Source organism: Chionomys nivalis, chromosome 5, assembly GCF_950005125.1.
Source record: "Chionomys nivalis chromosome 5, mChiNiv1.1, whole genome shotgun sequence".
Taxonomy (NCBI): Eukaryota; Metazoa; Chordata; class Mammalia; order Rodentia; family Cricetidae; genus Chionomys; species Chionomys nivalis.
The window spans coordinates 100844656-100867042 of record NC_080090.1 but is presented as its reverse complement, the minus strand read 5'-3'; the positions used below and the strand labels follow the sequence as shown (position 1 = coordinate 100867042).

Below are 22387 nucleotides of genomic sequence, written 5' to 3'. Positions count from 1 at the left end.
CTTGTTACTGTGTGAAGATTGGACTGAAGAATTAGTTGCAGAGGAGGGTTGAAGGTGAATGTGCAGTTCAGGACTGGGTCAGGGGAGAGCAGTAGATTCTCACTGTACTTCCTAGGAGAGCCCTTGCCTGTGTGCAGCCTGCTGTCTTTGTTTACATAGCATTTACCTAAGGTGCTTCCTTGCTGTGAGTCATCCCATTTTACAGATGAGGAAGTAGAATACTAGTTTTTACAAGAGGTGTACAGCACCCTAAGAGATTTCCAGAAGTCAGAGCTGCTCCCTCAGCCATGTGGCAGTCATTTATGCACTTCCTAAAAAGTGCACGGAGGGAGCTGAGAATGTAGTCACTCAGTTGGGATGTTTGCCTGGTGCAGTCCTGGGCTCCATCTCCAGTACTGTGCAAACTGGGCTGGTGATACCTGCGTGAAATCCCAGCACTTGGGAGGGAGACACGGGGGATCAGAAGTTCAAGGTCATCCTCAGCTATATAATGCGTTAAAGCCCAATCTGGGAGGCAGACTTTTTCTTAAATAGGTGGATGGATATAATTAATTAGTTAATTAAAAATTCAAGGTAAAGAGCATCATGAGCACAGATTCCTGGTCACCAGCTTCCACAAGAGATTCCCTAGGCCGGGCGGTGGTGGCGCACGCCTTTAATCCCAGCACTCGGGAGGCAGAGGCAGGCAGATCTCTATGAGTTCGAGGCCAGCCTGGTCTATAAGAGCTAGTTCCAGGATGGGAACCAAAAGCTACGGAGAAACCCTGTCTCGAAAAATCCAAAAAAAAAAAAAAAAAAGAGAGAGAGAGAGAGAGATTCCCTAGGAAGACAGCCGTCTCCCAGAACCAGCCCCTCCCAGGGACACCAGTCTAGAAGACTGATTTTCTCCAGGCTTTGTGTCAGAGGGTCCCATTGGCCCTTGGAAAGTATTGACTTTCAGGTCCTAATCTTCCAGGGTAGAGATTCTCTACTGCTATGGTAAAGGGGTCCTTCTCTGAGACAGCACCCTAGGGAAGGCTGAGAAACCACGTTGCTAAGGAGATGTCAAGGTGGTGGGGCAGCTGTGAATACATGTGCAGTTGCTGCTACGTGAGTGGGGACACATTTGGAGACCACCCTGCTGAAGTTTTGACCTTAATCCCCAGGCCTGTACTTCCTTTTTCCACACGACAACCCAGGTTGTTTTTAATTTTCCTTAGCAGTATTGGAGGAAGTGGGTCATTGTATTTGACTTCTGGAGTGGTGTTGGTCTTTTTCAAAACTCTTGAGGCAGGCCCCACTCACTCTGTGGTCCCCTTTCAGGTGGTGAGGGCTGCCGAGGAGGCTGCATCCACACTAGCCAGCTCCATCCACCCCGAGCAGTGCATCAAAGTGCTGTGCCCAATCATCCAGACGGCCGACTACCCCATCAACCTGGCTGCCATCAAGATGCAGACAAAAGTGGTGGAGAGGATCACCAAGGAGTCCTTGCTGCAGCTCCTTGTCGACATCATCCCAGGCCTGCTGCAGGTACGCATCCCAGTGAGGTCCAAGTCAGGCTGTTCAGCATGAAGAGGGGCAGACGGAAGCCCCAAGTGATGACACTGTCCTTGGGACCTACATCGTTTCTATTTGCACAGTGTTTTGTTTGCATATTTTTAATAATGAGTTTCATTGTGGCCTTTTCATGCTGTGCATTTTGTCATGTCTCCCCCATGTCCTTCTCCTGTCCTCTCCTGAGGATCCCTTCCCTCACCTGCTCTCCTGTCCTCTCCTGAGGATCCCTTCCCTCACCTGCTCTCCTGAGGATCCCTTCCCTCACCTGCTCTCCTGAGGATCCCTTCCCTCACCTGCTCTCATGCCTTTATTTACTTTCTTGCTAGTTTGTTTGATTTTAAAAGCTCAGGTTTTACACAAGAGAATATTCTCTAGCTGATGCTTATTCTAACTTATTAAAATTAAGCAAAGCCCATTTAGACATAGTGTCCTGTGGTAACAAGGCAGAGGGTCTCGAGCACACGTCCACTGATGACTAGACTAGCCATCTTCCTAGTCCTCGACAACCTGGTGCGTTTGCTAAGGGTTTCTTCCAGAAGTGTGGATGAGGGGTTATTCACAGGAAGATGAGTCCCTGCCAGTGCTGCACCGATGGAAAAGATGTCTCTCCCTTCTCCTACCCCCATGACAGGATGTTGACAGGCCCAGTTTTGCACAAACACATCTTAGCCCACGTGCTCCTCCATGCAGCAGAGGAGAACCGACAGTGTACATCACCCTGTAGCTCCAGGAATGAGCCTTCTGTTTAGTGTAAACATGTGCTGTGCATGGCTTCTACAAATGGCTTTTGCATACCTTGTGTGGCTCAGCCCTGGGCATGCATGCTTTGCTGTCCTGTCTGTTTGATGGAGCTCTCCTGCTCCAGAGGCTTCCCAGCCTTCCATGAGACATGGCGGGACCACATAGCAGCCGAAGTGACAGCGTCACATACAGAGCGGCATCAGTGGAGAAAGGCGGAGAAGCCAGCTTCCCGTTTCGTGCATGCTGCTGTCTGCAAGGGTTTGCTTGGACTTAGTGTTGAAGACTAGATTATCCCAGGAGGGAAGACACAAAGGCTGTGCAGGGCTATCTGCAGCAAAGCACATGGCCCCCGTTTTAGGTGGGACATAAGGGACACAGGAAGTCCCTACAGTCCCTGGACAGTAGAGAAGTATTGCTTTTAGGTGGTATTTTTTAAAGTGTGTGTGTGTGGACACACACGTGTTGGTTGGGCAGAGAGCAGCTTGAGGGCACTCTGTTTTCCCCTTCCACCCCGCGAGTCCTGGCACCAGGCTTGGCAGTACATGCTTTTGCCTCCTGGGCTGTACCCCCAACCCTCTCTTTTCTTTAAGCCATTTACTCAGGCAGTTTGCTCTACTACCAGGAGGAATCTGGATGAGGTACTTGCTTCTCCACCGCTCCCCGGGGGCTTTTCTCTTTCCATTCCTCCTCCTTCTTGCCATCTGCAGCGTCAGCACCCTGTAACAAAGCAGCCAAGCTGGCACCCACGTCCCCTACCCCTGCGTGCCACTCATGCAGCCAGTCACTTCGACCCTGCAAGGCCACGCGCAGGTCTAACAAGTTCAGGGTTGCACTGAGGGCGTCTGGATGCTGAAGCACTGATGGGAGGCACAGCTTTGATCTTACTCTGTCCCCTCCACTCTCTAGGGTTACGACAACACTGAGAGCAGTGTACGGAAGGCCAGCGTGTTTTGCTTAGTGGCAATCTATTCCGTAATCGGAGAAGATCTGAAACCTCACCTTGCACAGCTCACAGGGAGCAAGGTATGTATAGTATTACCTGCTGTTGCCTGCACCTGGGCCCCCAGCTCATCGTGAGCCCCTTGGTGGCAGCTCTTTTCGTCGGGTGTGTTTAGCTGTCTGACTTCTGAGGTAAAAAGGACTGGCTATGAGGTAAAGCCATGGGACATACCACAGGCCATTCTAACCAATTTTAAAAAGGCAACCTAACTTTCAGTGTGTTTACTGAAGGAAGACAACCTTGCTCAGAAACAGGTTTCCCCCACCCCCTTCCCCCATGGAATTATTAAAAAAATTTACCTCAGGGTGGGCAAGTCATTTCAGTGGGTAGAAGTGTTTGGCGTGAAGCCTGATCCCAGGAACTCACATAAAGGTGGAAGGCCCTATCCAGCTTCCACACACATTCTGTGGCATGCACATGTGACGCTGTAATAAATTATTTTAAGATTACCTCATCCTTGAACAAATGGCTGAACCAGAGTTGAGTGCCTTGTGGCCATCAGCGGCAAGAATGGCAGCCTTGCCCTGGGCCTGCTGCACCTTAGCACTGCTCCATACACTTGGCATGCCAGTGGAGAGCAGAATCCAGGGGCACAGGGCCCTGCTCCTTGTCAGAGGAATCTTCTAGTGAGATGTCTTTTGAGTTAGGCTGCCACTTTGACACAGCGGGGAAGCACCATAGCCAGAGCCTCACTTCCCCAGAATGTGGGCAGCTCTAAGCCCTGCTAACAAGGCAGGATTCCCTCAGGGGCAAGAATAGTTATTCAGTCCCTCCAGCCTGCCTGAGGGTGCACACTACTGTCTGAGAAGAAATATGTGGGCAGTGGTTCCTTCCAGTTCACTGCTGACATGCATCATAGCCAGGTCTCTTCCCACCACCCCGGGGCCTTGCTTATGGAACTCACCTGTACAGTGTCAGCCACCATCTACATGCCAGTAGCTCTCCCTCTGATTGTAAGGTCATTACCCTTACTGGCTCTACACATGGTCAGATGTCCCCAGAGAGCAAAACTAGCTAAAGTTGAAAACCACTAGTCCAGAGGACATACTTGAAGACAGATAGAAAAGGCAACAGAAGCGCGTGGGGTGAGCTAGGGTGAAGCTGGGGAGTGTTGCCTAGCAGCACAAAGCCCTGGGTTCCACCCCACACTGCATAAACTGGATTTGGTGGTTTTCATCTGTAATCCCAGTGCTCAGGTGGAGGCAGAAGGATCAGAAATTCAAGATCATGTTCAGCTACATGATTAAAGGCTAGCCTGAGTTACATGAGACTGGATGGATGGATGGATGGATGGATGGATGGATGGATGGATGGATGGATGGATGGATGGAGTGAGTTAAAGGCTAGTCTGAGTTATATGAGAAGATAGATAGATAGATAGATGATAGATAGATAGATAGATAGATAGATAGATAGATAGATAGATGATAGATAGATAGATGATGAATAGATAGATAGATAGATGATTGATAGATGATGGATAGATAGATAGATAGATAGATAGATAGATAGATAGATAGATAGATAGATAGATAGATATATAGATAGATAGACAGACAGACAGATAGATGATAGATAGATAGATAGATAGATAGATAGATAGATAGGTAGACAGATAGATGATAGATAGATAGATAGATAGATGATAGATAGATAGATAGATAGATAGATAGATAGATAGATAGATGATGAATAGATAGATAGATAGATAGATGATTGATAGATGATGGATAGATAGATAGATAGATAGATAGATAGATAGACAGACAGATAGATGATAGATAGGTAGATAGATAGGTAGACAGATAGATGATAGATAGATAGATAGATAGATAGATAGATAGATAGATAGATAGATAGATTTGCCTTACCTGACCCAGTCTCCATGGTCTTCCACCTGCTTTCTGTTCTGCCAAGACTCTGATCAGATCACTTTTTTCCCCCAAGACAGGATTTCTCTGTATAACCCTGGCTTTCCTGAAACTCACTCTGTAGACCAGGCTAGATCTCAAACTCAGACTTACCCCTGCCTCCCAAGTGCTGGAATTAAAGGTGTGCGACACAACACCTTGCTCCAATTGCTTTTTTCACTGTTAATGGAATTGGTAGCCGTAGTCACACAGCTTTCCCTTCCTTCTCTCCTCCTCTGCCTCCTCCACAGGGATTCAGGGGTGGCCACCATCAAGGCCCGATTTATAAAGTGGATTGGACTTACAAATAAATTAATCTAAAAATATTTCCAAGCCTTTTCTGATATATATGATTTATGCATGTCTCTTCCCTCGTGTGGGTTAGATTCTTGCTCTGTTAATTGTACCTTGGTGCACACAATTTTAATTTAAAGGAATAAGTTTGTCTATTTTTGTTTGTTTGTTTGTTTCCTGGACCGCTGGGAGTCCATTCGGAGAAGTCATTGCCACATCCTCTGTCACGAAGCTGTTGTCAGCTTCCGTGCGGGTGTCAGGTTTTACGCTCTTACAGCTCTTAGATTCAGGTTTGTCATTCGCTTGGGTTGTTTTCCTCTGCCCCTTTCCATCCTGTTTGTCTGTTTTGTCCTCCCTCCCTGGCAGCTTTGCTTCTGCCTCACTGTCATGCCATGGGTGCGTGATTTCATATTCCCGTGTAAGGTCCAGGAGCCACATATGAGAGAGAGGTGTTTGTCTTTCTGAGACGGGCTTAATTCCCTTAATATGATTATCTCCAGTTGCATCCATTTTACTGCAAATGACATAACTTTGTTATTCTTTATGGCTGAAAAAATTCCATTGTGTATGTGAACCACGTTTTCTTTATGATTCCACTGCTATTGGCTACCTAGTTGGCTCCATTTGGGTTAAATTTTGTCTGTGATGTTAGGTAAGATTAAACTTGATTCTGTTGCAGTTAGCTGTCCATCTCCCAGGATCATCAGTTTGCTGTAAAGATAATCTTTCTATCACAGTCTTGATATCATTCTCAAAATATGTGTGGGAAGGGTTCCTTCTGCAGGCTCTGTGCTGTTCCACCATGCACATATGCAAAGTCCTTAGGCTCGGCCCACATGCTTGGCTTTGCCATTCTTTGTGTAGGTTTTGCTCTGTGTGTGTGAGAGAGAGAGAGAGAGCCGTCCTGCATGTGACCTGGTACCTGTGTAAAAATCAGGACAACTTGCCACTTGGTTCTCTCCTTCCACCATATGGACCCTAAACACCAAACTCGGCTCATCCAGCTTGGGAAAGTGCTTTTCCACTGCGTCACCTCACTGGCCCCAGTGTTTTGGGATGCTTGCGATAAGGTCTGACTCTGCAGCCCAGACTGGCTTCAGACTGGTCCTTCTGCCACAGGCATGAGCCACCATACTAAACTTAATTTTCCCTTTTTTTCTTTTTCTTTTTGCAGTGCTGGGGAAAATCAAAACCAAGGCCAACATAGGTTTCATGGGGCCAAGCACACTAATCTCAGATGTGGCTGGCATCAGCAGGTGTCGGTAGGAGGGGCCTGGGGAAGGAGCAGCTACAGCACAGGGGCAGAGGCATCCATCTGGGTCTTTGTCTGAGATGTGTTGGCCCTGCCCCTATGCGCCTTCCTCAGCAGCTCTGACAGCCCAAGCTTCAGGTCACTTGTTCTCTGAGCTAGTCAACAGCACCCAGCAGAGCGTCTGGGCACCAACTGTCTTTAAGCGCCGGCCTGCTGACCTCTTCCCTGCTTCTTGCCCATCTCCCCTGCTCACTCGTCTCTGTTTTCTTCTCTCTGCAGATGAAGCTACTCAACCTTTATATCAAGAGGGCCCAGACCACCAACAGTAACAGCAGCTCCTCCTCCGATGTGTCCACACACAGCTAGTGGCCGTGCCGGTCTGTGCAGACCCACATGGTGGCGCCTCTGAGAAGCCCATCAGCTGTCTAGTCCTTCAGGGGGCCGCACATAATTTATTACAATCAGTATTTTGGTCCCTTCCAGCTTTTGTGTAGATTTTGCTGGTATTGAATGTAACGGGAGCGAGGCCTGTTATGCAATCTCCCTAGAAACAAAAGGACTGAGAACAGAGCCACACTCACACGTGTCTTGCACCGCCTGCTGACATCACCAAACCATGGAGGGCACAGTTCTTAGAACCCAGAGCTCTCCAGCCCGTGCTTGGTACACAGTAGCGTATTTTTTCAGTCCACACAGACCTGGGGTGGTTTGGGGTATTGCTGTGTTCTTTATGCCTATGTTCCTAGAGCGTGGTCAGATGGGACAAGACCCCCCACCTGTGGTCCACCTGACCCTGAGAGAGGCTGTGTGTGTCTTTAGGTTTTGTCTTAAGAGAACTTGTCAGAGTGGGTGGGACTGCAGTCTGGGCACCAAAAGGACAACAACCTGGAGCTAGCCTCATGACAAACAAGTCTGCCTTTGGGGACAGAATCAGTAATGCCACCAAAATTTTCATGGTTGCATTAAATAAAAGGTGACTACAGAATGGCAAGATTGGAAACAGGCTTGCATTGTGTTTCCTGCCTAGGGAATCACTGGCCTAACCTCTTGAAGGTCTTTTGACCCAGCAACTAATGTAGAGTCTGGCTAAATATATTTTGATTAAAATTCTTAAGCCAAATGACAATTCTTAATGCAATCATGCAAACTTTTTTAGGCTGGCCTTGGACTTGGTATCCTCCTGCCTCTAGCCTCCCAAATACTGGGTTTATAGACATGGGCCACATGCCCAGCAAAAGATTCTTTGGGGGTGTTAGTTCTAGCAGAGCATGCGCCCCTCCAGTGCAGAGCCCACTTCAGCTACCAGAGATGAAAGGAGAGGTTGGGCACTTGAGTTCTCAGCCCTGATTCCAGCCCAGCTCTCTGACCCGCCAAATGACTTGGTTGGCCATGGTGGCGCACACCTTTAATCCCAGCACTTGGGAGGCAGAGGCAGGTGGATTTCTGTGAGTTCTAGTCCAGCCTGGTCTAGAGTCAGTTCCAGGACAGCTGGGGCTGTATAGACTTTGTCTCAAGAAACAATCAAAAAGAGGTAGGGAGGTTGAGAATGACCTATGCTGTCTTTAGAAATACACTGAAAATGAAGGCCGTGTGTGTGTGTGTGTGTGTGTGTGCGTGCGTGCGTGCGCGTGCGTGCGTGCGTGCGTAGAGTGGCTCACACATGTAACTGCCCCCACTGCTGCTGTCCAGAGAACTCAGGGGTGCATTTTAAGGATTTGCTATTATTGACTGGTCTGAAATCAAAATATAGCAGGACCAGACCTTCGTTTTAGTTAAAAACAAAAAACAAAAAAAAAATCCTGTCTGTTAAGAGTTTATTAATGAAATTCCTTCTCACCCTCCACCAGGGTCCCTGTGTTGTAGCCACTGCCTTGTAGAATTGTGCATCTTGCCCCGGTTACTTAGGAGTTCTCTTATGTCTAATGCAGTTAGAAGGGCCCTTCTCTGGAGTTCTCTGCCCCACAGATGGTCTCCCATGTCCCCACCGTAACTGGACCGTTCCAGAATATTGCCTGATTTCCTCACGGCACTCACGAAGGGCTAGCCTCGAATGTCACGTGCCCTCTTCCACCTGAGTAGAAAGAATACAGTCATTTCACAGGTCTCTTGGGCTCAATCTGAAGACTGCTGCCCGCAATGCTGAGGAGACTCGCATGCCACCACCACCTCACAGAGGGCGACAGCGCCGCTCCGGAACCCTGACAGCTACTGCTGCCATGCCTTGCCTCCACCTCCCCAAAGGACTCTGCTGGAAGCACCTAGACCCTGAAGGACTCTTGACGGCTCCCAGAACTGTGTTTGCCTCCCCATCTATCTTGACTATCCAGGGCCTTGAAACCCCCTACCCTGTATCCAGGGGGACTGCTCATCTGACTTCCTGCTTCCTGGCAAGCTGCCCCTCCCTTACTGGACAGGCGCTCTCCAGGTGCGCTCGTGTGCTGTGCGGCCCTGGTGCCCACAGATGGCCTGGGCCCGCCCGCCGTATCTATGGCTCACAATAGCTTTTCACCACCTGTGCAGCTCACGCAGCAGGTTTGTCTCAGACGTCTTCTGTTTCTTTCTCCGCCACCTTTACGGAAACTCACACTTTTAAAAGACAGCAGATTAGAACTTCGTAGACCCCCAACCAGGACTCTGCTAACTATGTTTGGAAGAAATAAATGCTCTGAAAACAATCAGCCACCAAAATAGTTCACACGCATGGTCCCTGCGCCCCCAGATTGGGTGTTGTTTGTTTTGGGTTTTTGGGGGGCTTTTTCATGTTACATCCATAATCTGTATTTATATCTTATTTGTTTCACCTTCCAAGTGTATCATGGCAAATGTACAGATTTTTTTTGTTGTTGTTAATAATGTGCTAGGATTTGCTAAAAAAGAAAATTAAAAAAAAAAAAAAAGACCGAGTTTGCCCTGGAATATGCGACAATCCAGTTAAAACTGTGTGTGTGGTACTGTGAGAACCCTCGGGTGACCTGCAGTTTCTTGTCAGATTGTCATCATCCTGCTGTATTCACAGAGACACTGAGAGCACACCTCTTTGTGACAGTAAAGGGTCAAACTGAGTAGTGCAGCCAGTAATGGCACTTGCTTTGTGGTCCTGACAACCTGAGTTTGATCCCCAAACCCATGTAAATGTAGGAGAGCGTTGACTCCATCCAGCCACAGTTTGACTCTCCTCCCCACGTATACGTACAATAATAATAGATTTAAAAAGAAAAAAAAAAAAGCCAGGCATGCCTTAATCTCAGTTCAAGGCCATCCTGAGCCACGTAGTAAATTCCAGGAGAGCCACGTCAACAAAATACAAAAGACCAAATACTGGCTTGATGGTGCACAACTTTAATCCCAGCACTCAGGGGGTAGATGGATCTCTGTGAACGACCATGTGGGTCGACAGCTTGGTTTATATAGCAAGTTCTATGCTAGCCAGAGCTACATAGGCAGACCCTCTATCTCAAAAAAAAAAAAAGAAAAGAAAAGAAAAAGCCAGGCGATGGTGGTGCACGCCTTTGACCCCAGAATTTGGGAGGTAGAGCCAGGTAGATCTCTGAGTTCAAGGCTAGCTTGGTCTACAAATGAGTTCTAGGGCAGCCAGGGCTACATAGACCCTGTCTCAAAATTAAGAGAAGTCTAACTGTCCAGGAAACCCCCACTCCATCCAGTGTCTTCCGTCAGCCCCTGCTGTGTGATGAGACAGGAAACTGGGGGCACATGGGGTATGAGTCCCCAGCCCTTTTACAGAACAGCTGCCTGAGCGAGTTCCTGTCTGAACCCCATTTTCCCAGCCAAGCAACAACACTCTTCTAGAAGAGCTCAAAACAGGGAGGAAACTGACCCTGGCTCCGAGACTAGACCAGACCTGGTGAGAGCGAGTGCTGGTCTGTGCTGTCTCTCTCTGCAGCCCTGGGACCTCTGCAGTGTAGTAGGAGCTGCGGGCTGTGTTCCTGCCGCCCCAGCTCCTGGTAGCCTGCTTAGCTTATGCCCCAAAATAACAACACACAAACTATATTCTTTTAAACACTGCTTGGCCCATTAGCTCTAGCCCTTACTGGCTAATTCTCATATCCCGATCAACCCATCTCTAATAATCTCCGTAGCACCAGTCTTACCAGGAAAGATTCAGCATGTCTGACCTGGCGGCTTGCTTCATCACATCTGGCTCTGAAAGGAGCTGCCCTGCATCTGAGCTCACTTCCTCTTCCTCCCAGCATTCTGTTCTGTTTACTCTGCCTATCTAAATTCTGCCCTATCAGATGGGCCAAGGCAGTTTCTTTATTTTTTAACCAATGACCTTCCTCCATCATTTCCCCTTTTTCTGTTTAAACAAAAAAAAAAAAGGAAGGCTTTAACTTTAACATAGCAAAATTACATATAACAAAACAGTTATCAAGTAAAAATTACAATATTTACACCTATTTTATCTTTATCATAACTAAGGAAAACTATAACTATAACTAACTATTCTTCAATTCCATCAAAGACTCCAGAAAGATACAATATTACCTAAGCAAACAAGAAATAAGCAACTTTCAAACTCTAGAAATGACAGAGACATCTTGCTGCCTTGACAGTCACCCAAAGTTTCTCTGTACTGTTGGGGCATCCATCTTTGGCCTACAGGCCCATAGTTTCCAGCAGACATTTCCATGAAGCAGGAAATTTCAAAGGCAGTTCAGTCACTATCTTCTGTGTCCTACAGAATGTCTCGCAGACTCTTTCATAAGTCAGGAACCCTGAAAGACCATCTCACCTTTAGGCAAGTTCAGCAGTCCTCTCTCTGTAGTTCTTTGTGTCCAGTTTATGCAACAGTCCAGGCAAGAGCAGTTTCTTACCCAAATAACTTTCAAACTCTGTAAGGATCCTCTTCGATGCCCATCTTCTTCTTGAAGTAGATTGGTGCTGCCAGGAGCAGAGTGTCTCATTGTCATGAAAAGTCCTAAGTTATTAAAACACTTAAAATGCCATATTTTATAATCTTTGAAAGATATGAAGAATGCCTATCTAAAATATATCTATGTACATCTAGAAAATCTTAACTAACATAACTACAAGCTTGACTATTATCAATGATTATCCATTAACAACCTATATACATTACATTTTTAAATGAACTACACAATCACAATACCTTAATCAAGATCAGAAATACATATACATATAACAAAATTGACCTTAAAATCCACACCAATGCAAATTATTCATATCTATATCATATCCCCCTTTAAATGTAAAAGAACATTTATAAACAATATTTGGGAACATGGGCGCAGTTTTTTCTCTCCAAACAGCTTCCTGCTGTATGGGGGCACTGTTAATCAGGTCTTTCATGGTATAACCTGTGTGCTAGGTTCCTCTCAGTTGGCAGTTGAGCAAAGTAATTTTTGAAGGTGTTAACAGCAACCCTTCAGGAGGGCGTGGTCCATCATACCATATTGGGATAGAAGCAATCCACAGGATCTCATCGTCTGTGAAAACAAAAGAAGAAACTCTTTTCCAAAGTATCGTATCCTTAGATCCAAATTCTGAAGTCAAGGTATTTTCAAAATATCTATGTTGGATTAGTTCAGCAGCATTTATAAACAAATATCTTTTAGCAGCTGTTGCTCTTTCCTCAGCATTCAAACAATTCAAAGAGAGCATAATAGCATACAGTATCAAGATTCTCTGTGTATTTTCCATCTTTGTGCGCTTTATTTTAACCTCTATTTTGTTTATTTTTACTTTTATTTTTTGCTTTTTGAGACAGGTTCTCTATATCTTTGACCTGGAATAACTCTGTCAACCAAGCTGTCCTTGAACTCTCAGAGATCCTTCTGTCTCTGCCTCCTAGGCATTGGGATTAAAGGTGTGTGCTACTACACCTTGAACTCACAGAGATCTGTTTGTCTCTGCCTTTTAGGCACTGGGATTAAAGGCGTGTGCTACCACACCTTGAAGTCACATAGGTAAATCTCCCTCTGCCTCCCAAGTGTTGGGATTAAAGGTGTGTACTACCACACCCAACTACTCTTTCTTCCTTATTTTTGTTTTTTTTTTTTTTACTTTAAGAACTTTAACTTTGGGGCTGGAGAGATGGCTCAAAGGTTAAGAGCACTGGCTGCTCTTCCAGAGGTCCTGAGTTCAATTCCCAGCAACCACATGGTGGCTCACAACCATCTGTAATGAGATCTGGCGCCCTCTTCTGGTGTGCGGGCATACATCGAGGCAGAATGTTGTATACATAATAAATAAATAAATCTAAAAAAAAAAAAAGAACTTTAACTTTTAGCCTGCATATATTTTTAACACACTGTAAATCATTTAGAAGTTTTCTTTGTTTTTGAATCTCTCTTTACTGTCTCTCTCTCTCTCTCTCTCTCTCTCTCTCTCTTTTTCTGACCACATGAGCCTTTAAATTACTGAGCAATATCAGTAGGACGAAAGCCGTGGCTTTGACGGCTGGATCCAGCCCATTCCTTAGCTTTCCAGCCTCATGGCGGAGATACCGGTTGTAGTCATTTTTATTGCCACAAATCTATGGCATTTCAAGGTCCCTACCAGCAAGCAAGCTGCAACAGACAACACTCAAGTCCTCTCTCTGTAGTCGGCCCTCCTGCCTCAAACAGTCAGAGTTTGTCCTGGCAGGATGGCTGAGAAAGCTGGCATTTTAAAACAGCGCAGCTTTTTTCCTGCTATGGCTGAAAACAAACAAGCATGCAGTCAGCTTTTATCAGTACCATTTAAGTGTTTCGTGGCAGGACCTCTTAATGAGCTGCAGGGTTTTGCAGCTAAAGCTGAGTCAGGAAGCCTCTCTTAGATGAGAGCGCCTTGCTTGCCTCTAGCAAGCAGAGCAGACCCAAGAAATTGCTGCTACCATGTCGGGCGCCATTCTGTAGTAGGAGCTGCGGGCTGTGTTCCTGCCGCCCCAGCTCCTGGTCGCCTGGTTAGCTAATGCCCCGAAATAACAACACACAAACTATATTCTTTTAAACACTGCTTGGCCCATTAGCTCTAGCCCTTACTGGCTAATTCTCATATCCCGATCAACCCATCTCTAATAATCTGCGTAGCACCAGTCTTACCAGGAAAGATTCAGCATGTCTGACCTGGCAGCTTGCTTCATCGTGTCTGGCTCTGAGAGGAGCTGCCCTGCATCTGAGCTCACTTCCTCTTCCTCCCAGCATTCTGTTCTGTTTACTCCGCCTATTTAAATTCTGCCCTATCAGATGGGCCAAGGCAGTTTCTTATTTTTTAACCAATGACCTTCCTCCATCACTGTAGGCCTGGCACTGACTGCTGGGTGCCAGCAGTAGTGTGGCCCTAGAAGAGGGCACAGTGGAGTGGTTGGCTCCACAGCCTCCTCGAAGCCTGGTAATGTAACATTTGCCGTATTGGCACCCACTACCACTGAGAAGTTCCCATCCCTGCTCCCCCTGAGGGCCGCGTGTGTGGTGTGCATGCAGGCCAGTGGACAGCCACAGGTGGTCGTCCTCAAGGGCTGGCCATTTCATTGTTTGAGGGAGGGTCTCTCACTGATTGGATTTCACCAAGTAGGCTAGGCTAGCTGGTCATTGCCTGTCCCCGCTTCCCCTGCACTCGGATTACAAGTACGCAGTTCTGTGTTTGACTTTTTAATGTGCATTCTGGGAACAAACGCGGGTACTTATGCTTGCAAGGCAAGAACTTTATCACCTAAGTGGTGACTCCGCCCTGACTCTGAATGTAGTTTCTACATTATATGTAACTCTAATAGTCAAACATAGAATCCCACCTTTTTATACTTTTGATGGGTCACGATGTCCTCACAGTTCTTCCATGATATAGCAAGTGTCACAATCCCCTTCTTTTATAAGGCTGAATAACACCTGGATAGACCCCCAGTCTCGGGGTCTCACAGAGGATGTTGAGGGCCCAGTTTTGAGAAGCTGGGGTAAAATTGTGAGTTCAAGTCCAGCCTAGGCTATATAGTAGGCACCCATCTCAAAGAACAAGACAGAAAGGAACTGCTTGGCAGAAGCGCTGTGTGAATTTAGAGGTGATGTCAAGCAACTCTTGGCTGCTGGTCACCTGCTCTGCTCCCTCCATGGCCCCACCCCTCTGCCCATACTCAGGTTCCACGCATTAGCGAGCATGGAAACCCTCAGAGAGGAAGGACGGACTCAGTGTCCTCTGTTGGTTCTCTAAGCCCAGCGCCATGGCTGCTCCTTTGCTTATTGTTCCAGGAAGATGGCAGGCTGGCAGCAGGCCCAGACTCTCCAGCCGTTTCTGGTTCTGGGAGTTAAACTTTCTGTCTGCTCAGCTTTGAAGGAAGTCAGAGAAGGGATCTGAACCCCGTGAAACTGCTGAGGGTCTCAAGATGAGAATCTCTGGTATGAAGTCCCTTCGTGCTTATGACAGTCTCCCATTAGCAGGAAGGGTGACTGAGAACTCAACATCCTTTGTGAGATGTTTGGTGCTTTTCAAAAGGTTTAAATTAGGGCCGATGAGATAACTCGGCCATTGAAGGGGTTTTCCACGAATCCTGGGATCCTCAAGGTGGAAGGCGACGACTGACTCAAATGTTATCATTTGACTTTCACACACACGCTCACACACACACACACCCACTCACACACACACTCGAGAGACGGACAGATAGACAGACAGACAGACCGACACAAAGAGAGAAGACACAGAATGACAAACACACACAATTTTTTAAATGCAGGCAAGGGACTGGAGAAATGGCTATCAGCAGTTAAGAACACTGGCTGCTCTTTCAGAAAACCTGAATTCATTTCCCAGCATCCACACTGCAGCTCACAGCCATCTCTAACTCCAGTTCCAGGGGATCAGATGCCCTCTTCTGACTGTCAGGCTACCAACCACGCATGTGGTGCTACATATATGCATGCAAACACTTATGCACATAAAATATAAATCTAAAAAAAAAAACTTTACAAAATAGAAATGGAGATAAGGAACCTTTTGTTTCTGCCATTGACTGGCACAAGCAAGTTCCCAGACAGCTGTCCTGCTTCTGGCTCCCGTCTTGCCACAGGAGTGCTGGGCTGAAAGGCTGCCACACTGGCGCTTTTGACTCGGATCCAGAGAGTTGAACTCAGGCCGTCTGGCTTTTGCAGCAAGTATGTTTTACCAGCTGAGCCATCTCACCAATCCATACAATGTTTTTGAAGAATTCTCATCTGTGACTTATTACTGCTGTCCTTTTCCAGTTCCAGATGAGGAAACTGAGGCCCAGAAAAACCCCAGCTAGAGAGTGACAAATGGGGCCAGGACTGGCCCCAGGCTCCTCCCTACCAGCTTAGCGGCTTCCTTTACTCCTCACTGGGCCACACTTTCCCTTCAGTTGTGGAGATATCTGGGTCCTTGCATACAATAGAACCCTATGGAGCTCCAGCCCCCTAGAGCAGTGGTAAGCCTGAGAATGGATTCCTAGCAAGTGCCCAGGCGATGCTGAGTCTGCTGGCCTGTTTCTCAATGAACCTTCATGAACGTTCTAGAGTCTGGAATCTAGACTGGGGCAGAAAAGAGCATGAGGCCTCAGGAAACTTAGCCTAGAGGGCCGCCTTGCCTGATGCTATGGGTAACTATAGCAACAGCCAACAACAGCGTAACTAGGACCATGGAAAGTGAAATAGACTAGGCTGGGGAGAGATAGCTCAGCTGGTAAAGTGCTTGTCAAGTTCAATGCCCAGAACCTAGGCATGTAAAATGTCAGGTGTGGTGGCACACCCTTGCAATGCCATCACTGGAGAGGATGCCTCGGGCTTGCTGGGCAGCCAGCCTTACCTAATGTGTTAGCTCCAGACCAATGAGAGACCCTGTCTCAAAAGCAAGGTGGGGAGTGATCCTGAGGTTCTCTTCTGGTCTTCACAAATGTGCACACATGCATGTACACACACACACCCATAGGTACACACACACACACACAGGTACACACACACACACACACAAGTTTTAACTGAAAGAGGTACATGTTAGAGCCCAGGCAGACGTGTCCAGGCATGCTGGGCACAAGGCTCTCTGTTCAGGGATGGACTTCTTCCATGAGCTCAGCCCAAACCGCCCTGACCCCTCTGGTTCCTCCTGTATTTATTAACTCATACTTTGGAGGCTCCAGGCAAGAGCGGACAAAGGTCATGGGAATGGGGATCTAATGCTGGGTTACGTATTGAAAGGCTCTGAAAGGCAGCCCCTCCACGTCCTCCTCTGATGAGTCCGGAGGGACCAGTCAGGGAGGTGTGGGATGGAGCACGAAGGCATCTGGTTCAGGCTCTGAACCTCCTCAGTGTCTCCCCTAGAAGAGCCTAGACTCCTGAACCTGTCTGACGCCTACCTAGTCAGTGCCTATTGCTTCTCCATTTCCTGGCCTATGACTGGACACCTCAGCCTGCAGTCTCAGTGATGAGAGTTTGCTGTCTGTCAGGCTTTGGTCCACAGAACCATCTGTAATCAGGAGCCTGATGACTCCTATTTCATAGACTGGAAACAGGCACATCAGGGTCAAGTAGCCTGCTTGGGGTCACATAGCTAGTAAGAAACAGAGCTGGGATTCTTGCTGCCAAACCTCACCTCATGACCTGTGTTCTGTCTATCCCTGGAACCCACAGTGGGAGAGAACAAACTCCTGCTAATTGTCCTCTGGACTCCAGATTGTACAGTGGCACACACACACACACACACACACAGACCTCCTCTCACTTTCTCTGACATATCAGTCCATTTCATCCCTGACTCTTGTTAGCAAATTTTTGGGCCCTGGCTGGTCTCAGATGAGCTCAGTTGGTCAGGCCACCAAACTCACAACCTTCTGCAGAACCTCTTAGGAATCTCTAGCTGCCAGGGCCTGTCTGGAAAAGGGGAGCACTCACTAGTTTGGAAGAGGATGGGGGTGGAGAGAAGGAAAAGGCAATTGATTTCACTGATCGCTTTAAGCCTGGGTGTAGAAGGAACAGCAGGCTGCATTCCTGCCACCCGTCTCCCAGCCGCCTGGCTAGCTTATGCCCTGAAATAACAACACACAAACTGTATTCTTTTAAACACTGCCTGGCCCGTTAGTTCTAGCCTCTTATCGGCTAATTCTCACATCTTGATTAACCCACTTTTTTTTTTTAATATTTATTATGTATACAATATTCTGTCTGCAGGTCAGAAGAGGGCACCAGACCTCATTACAGATGGTTGTGAGCCACCATGTGGTTGCTTGGAATTGAACTCAGGACCTTTGGAAGAGCAGGCAATGCTCTTAACCTCTGAGCCATCTCTCCAGTCCGATTAACCCATTTCTAATAATCTGTGTAGCACCACGAGATGGTGGCTTACCGGGAAAGATTCAACATGTCTGACCTGGCGGCTGGCTCCATGGCAGCTGCCTGACTCTGCTTTCTTTCTCCCAGCATTCTGTTCTGTCTACTCCACCTATCTAAATCCTGCCCTATCAAAAAGCCAAGGCAGTTTCTTTATTAACCAATGAAAGTAACACATAGACGGATGACCCTCCTCCATCACCTGGGTCTCTTGTATCTCAGGAGTCTGGAACTCAATACCTAGAGTAAGATGACCTTGAACCTCTGGGCCTCTTTCTTCTACCTCCAGTGCTTTGATTACAGGTGTGCTCTGCCACGTCCTGTTTATTTGTGTTGGGCTGGAACCTAGGGCCTTATGCATCCTAGACAAACACTCTACACAGTCTTAACTCTAGCTGCAATTTCACTGATGTTGATGGGCAGCTTCCTAATTTGGTTTCAACAGGTATTTATTTATTTACCATTTTGAGGCAGGGTTTCTCTGTGTAACAGTCCTAGCTGTCTTGGAACTCACTCTGTAGACCAGGCTGACCTTGAACTCACGGAGATCCACTTGCCTCTGCCTCCCAAGTGCTGGGATTAAAGGTGTACGTGCACCACCATCTTCCAGCGGTACTTTTTTTATTATTATGTATACAGTGTCCTGCCTGCATGTATGCTTGCAAGCCAGAAGAGGGCACCATATCTCATTATAGATGGCTTTGAGCCACCGTGTGAGTGCTAAGAACTGAACTCAGGCTGTCTGGAAGAGCAGTCAGTGCTCTTATCCTCGGAGCCATCTCTCCAACCCGGCTCATGAGTATTTTATGACTGCCTGTAACAAATGTATCCTTTTCTTTTGCATATTATAATTTTTTATAATTTAGTCATCATAAATTATTATTAGTGTGTGGTGTATGTACATACATGGGGTGCCCCCATCCACGACATCTTCCACAAGAAGACATTGGGTGTCGTGCCTTATCATCCTCTCCCTTATTCCCTTGAGACAAGGTCTCACACTTAATCTTGAGCTAGGCTGGCAACCGTCAGGCTCCAGCATCTCGGGCATCTTGAGAGTGGGCTCCTGAGCTGGAGGGATAGCTCAGTGGTCAAGAGCTCTTATACTGCTCATGCAGAGAGCCCTGGCTTGGTTCCCAACGCCAACATGGTGACTTACAACCACCTGTAGTTCCAGTTCCAGGGGCCCTAAAGCTCATTCCACCTCCTACACACATGTGGCACACATAAACTCATGCAGGCACGCACACATATACATAAATAAATAATAAATCGTCTTAAAGAATGGGATCTTGAGAAGAGGATGGATTTGGATAGCTGTCTGCCTCTTGCTTCCAGCTTGCTGTCTGGTGCGGCTTGCCATGTAGCATCTCCACATGTTATGACACAGCTGTCTCCCGCCAGTGCAGATACCATGTTCTTGACTCCCCCAGCCTTCAGAACTAAATCTCTATTTGCTGTAGGAGTGTACACACACAAGTGCATGTGGTTAGAGGCTAGAGGTCAAGTTCTGGTGTCGTTCCTCAGGATACTATCTACCTGGTTTGGGTTTGCTTTTGGAACAGGGTCTCTTAATGGCCTGGATCCCAGCAAGTAGGTTAGGCTGGCTGGTCAGGGAGTTCCAGGAATCTGCCTGTCTCCATCTCCCCAGTGCTAGGATTACACCTTGCTTTTTTTTATATTTATATTTCTTATGTATACATTATTCTGTGTATGCCTGCAGGCCAGAAGAGGGCACCAGACCCCATTACAGATGGTTGTGAGCCACCATGTGGTTGCTGGGAATTGAACTCAGGACCTTTGGAAGAGCAGGCAATGCTCTTAAGCTCTGAGCCATCTCTCCAGCCCCCATGGCTTTTTTTAAAAATTATTTTTCACTATACATGTATGTCTGTGTGCAGGTGTGTGCACATGAGTTCAGATGCCCAAGGAGGCCAGAAGAGTGCTTCGGAGACCGTGGAGTTCGAGTTACAGGAGGTTGTGAGTTGCCAGTCCCGGGTGCTGGGAACTGAGCTCAGTTCTCTGTAAGAGTGTTATGCACTCCTAACCGCTGAGCCACCTCTCCAGCCCCAGTCCTGGCTTTCTCTACACACGGCTTCTAGGTATCAAGCCCTGGTCCTTACACATACACTGCAAGCACTTCCCCAGCTGAATCATCTCCCCAGCCTGAATTTGTTATAGTGACAGAAAACAGACAGGACAGCCCTGCATGGCAGTGGCTTGCCAACTCGTCCCCTGTAGCTCCTGTTCCTATCAGCCTGTTTCTCTCCCACATGATTTTGCCTCCTAATAACAGCCAGGGGGTCCAGGCAATGGGGTGGTACACACCGTTAATCCTAGCACTCGGGAGGCAGAGGCGGGCAGATCTCTGTGGGTTGGAGGCCTGCCTGGTCTACAGAGCCAGTTCCAAGGTACAGAGAAACCCTCTCTCGAAGAACAAACAACAAAACAAACAAAAAGTAATAAAGTAAAATAAAGGCCAAGGGGAAACAGTCCCGTTGTCCAAGCTGTTTCCAGTCACAGAGGCTTTTCCAGCCAAGTCTGAGGTAGAGGAAAGAGGACCCACTGAAACAGAAACTCACCATCTCTTGGAAGTAACCAGAAGTACAGGGAGAGACTGCCGAGACACAGCTTGCTCAATGTCCTTCCCAACCAGGCTGCTTCCCTACCACTCAGCCCAGTCAGATAAGCTAGTGGCGCGTTTGAGAAGAAAGCCACGTTCAGGACTACAGCTATCCCTACCCAAACTCTGATGGAGGTGGGTCATCTTTCTATCTGTTGTTTCATTGGTTAAGTAATAAAAAAACTGCCTTGGCCCCTTTAATAGGACAAAAATTAGGTAGGCGGAGTAAACAGAACAGGATGGTAAAAAAAAAAAAGCTAAGTCAAAGAGTCGCCATGATTCTCCCACTCCAGACAGACACAGGTTAAGATTCTCCCTGGTAAGCCAGCTCGTGGGACTACACAAAATATTAAAAATGGGTTAGATCAATATGTAAGAGCTAGCCAATAAGAGGCCAAAACTAATGGGCCAGACAGTGTTTAAAAAAATACAGTTTCCATGTAATTATTTTGGGGTATAAGCTAGCCATGCGGGCAGGCGGCCGGGTGCCGGGGACGCAGCCCATGCCGCTCCTATTACTACAAAACTCTACTCCTGACCCACTGCCTTAACTCTTAAGTGTTTCCTAACTGAGGTCTGAGGAGGCTCAGTGGTAGACTCTTGCCTAGCCCACACCTGAGTTCAATCCCCAACACCACGGAGGGACAGGTAGGGCAGCCGTGGGGGAATCCAGTGCCGGGGCCAGTGGAATGTCAGGGCACCACATCCAGTGTGTGACAAGCACCCATTCACTGAAACAGCGCTGACACAGAGGTGACTTGCCTGTGTGTTTATTTACTTAGTTAGTTTGCAGTACTGGGGATGTAACCTGGGACCTTGTGCACCTGGGCACGTGTTCCATCACTGAGAAGTCGCACGCACCTGCAGTCAAAGCAAACGGTAAAGGAGGCTGGGCTGAAGAGGTGAGGACCGATTCCCAAGACCCACAGGAGGTAGCCCCAGGGGATATGACACCCTCTTCTGCCTCTGTAGGCACCTGCACTCACTCCTACATGCTCATGGCCACACATATCCACACGTAGTTACAGTAAAATATAGCCTTTTTAAATCTTTAAAAAAGGAGTTATTGAAAGCTTCCTGGGGTAATATTATTCTGAATTTTATTAATTTACTTGCTGTGTGTGTGCGCGCGCATTTGGGCGTACACACTATGGGATGTTTGTAGAGGTTGGAATACAACTTGCTAAAGTTGGTTCTTTTCTTCTACCCTGAGGGTCCCCGCTTCAAAGTATGGTCATTGGGGCTGGTGGCACTTTTACCTGCTGAGCCCTCTGGCAAGCCCTGATGATTCTGTCTTAAGGCACTGCAACAGGGCCACTTTGAAATGCAAGTCCAACTTTTGAGGGGATCTAGAGGGACCAGGGACCACCATAACAAACGCTGTCACTTGTTAAGTTATGAACACAAGTTTGTTACAAAGTCAATGTCAGCCTGGTGGTGGTGGCACATGCCTTTAATCCCAGCACTCGGGAGGCAGAGGCAGGTGGATCTCTGTGAGTTCGAGGCCAGCCCGGTCTACAAGAGCTAGTTCTAGGACAGGAACCAAAATCTACGGAGAAACCCTGTCTTGAAAAATCCAAAAAAAAAAAAAAAAAGAAAAAAGAAAATATAAAGCTAGTTATGGTGGTTCCCACCTATAATCTTAGTTCTTGGGAGGCTGAGGCAGGAGGATCTCCAGTTTAAGGACAGCCCGAGCTACACAACAAGATTGAGTCAAAAAGAAATAAAGAGGCTGGAGAGAGG

General features: G+C 47.3%; 1 protein-coding gene across 30 annotated transcripts in view; it reads left to right on the top strand.

Annotated features, from left to right (window-relative positions):
- The window catches only part of Clasp1 (cytoplasmic linker associated protein 1), a 218241-nt gene extending 208601 nt beyond the window's left edge, over window positions 1-9640 (top strand). For all 30 annotated transcript variants that reach the window (XM_057769384.1, XM_057769414.1, XM_057769399.1 and 27 more), the window contains 3 exons: window positions 1303-1509; window positions 3184-3300; window positions 7013-9640. In XM_057769384.1, the coding sequence (XP_057625367.1) occupies window positions 1303-1509; window positions 3184-3300; window positions 7013-7099 (411 nt within the window). In that variant the 3' untranslated portion in view covers window positions 7100-9640. The remainder of the gene's footprint in view (window positions 1-1302; window positions 1510-3183; window positions 3301-7012) is intronic.
- The last annotated feature ends 12747 nt before the right edge of the window (window positions 9641-22387 follow it).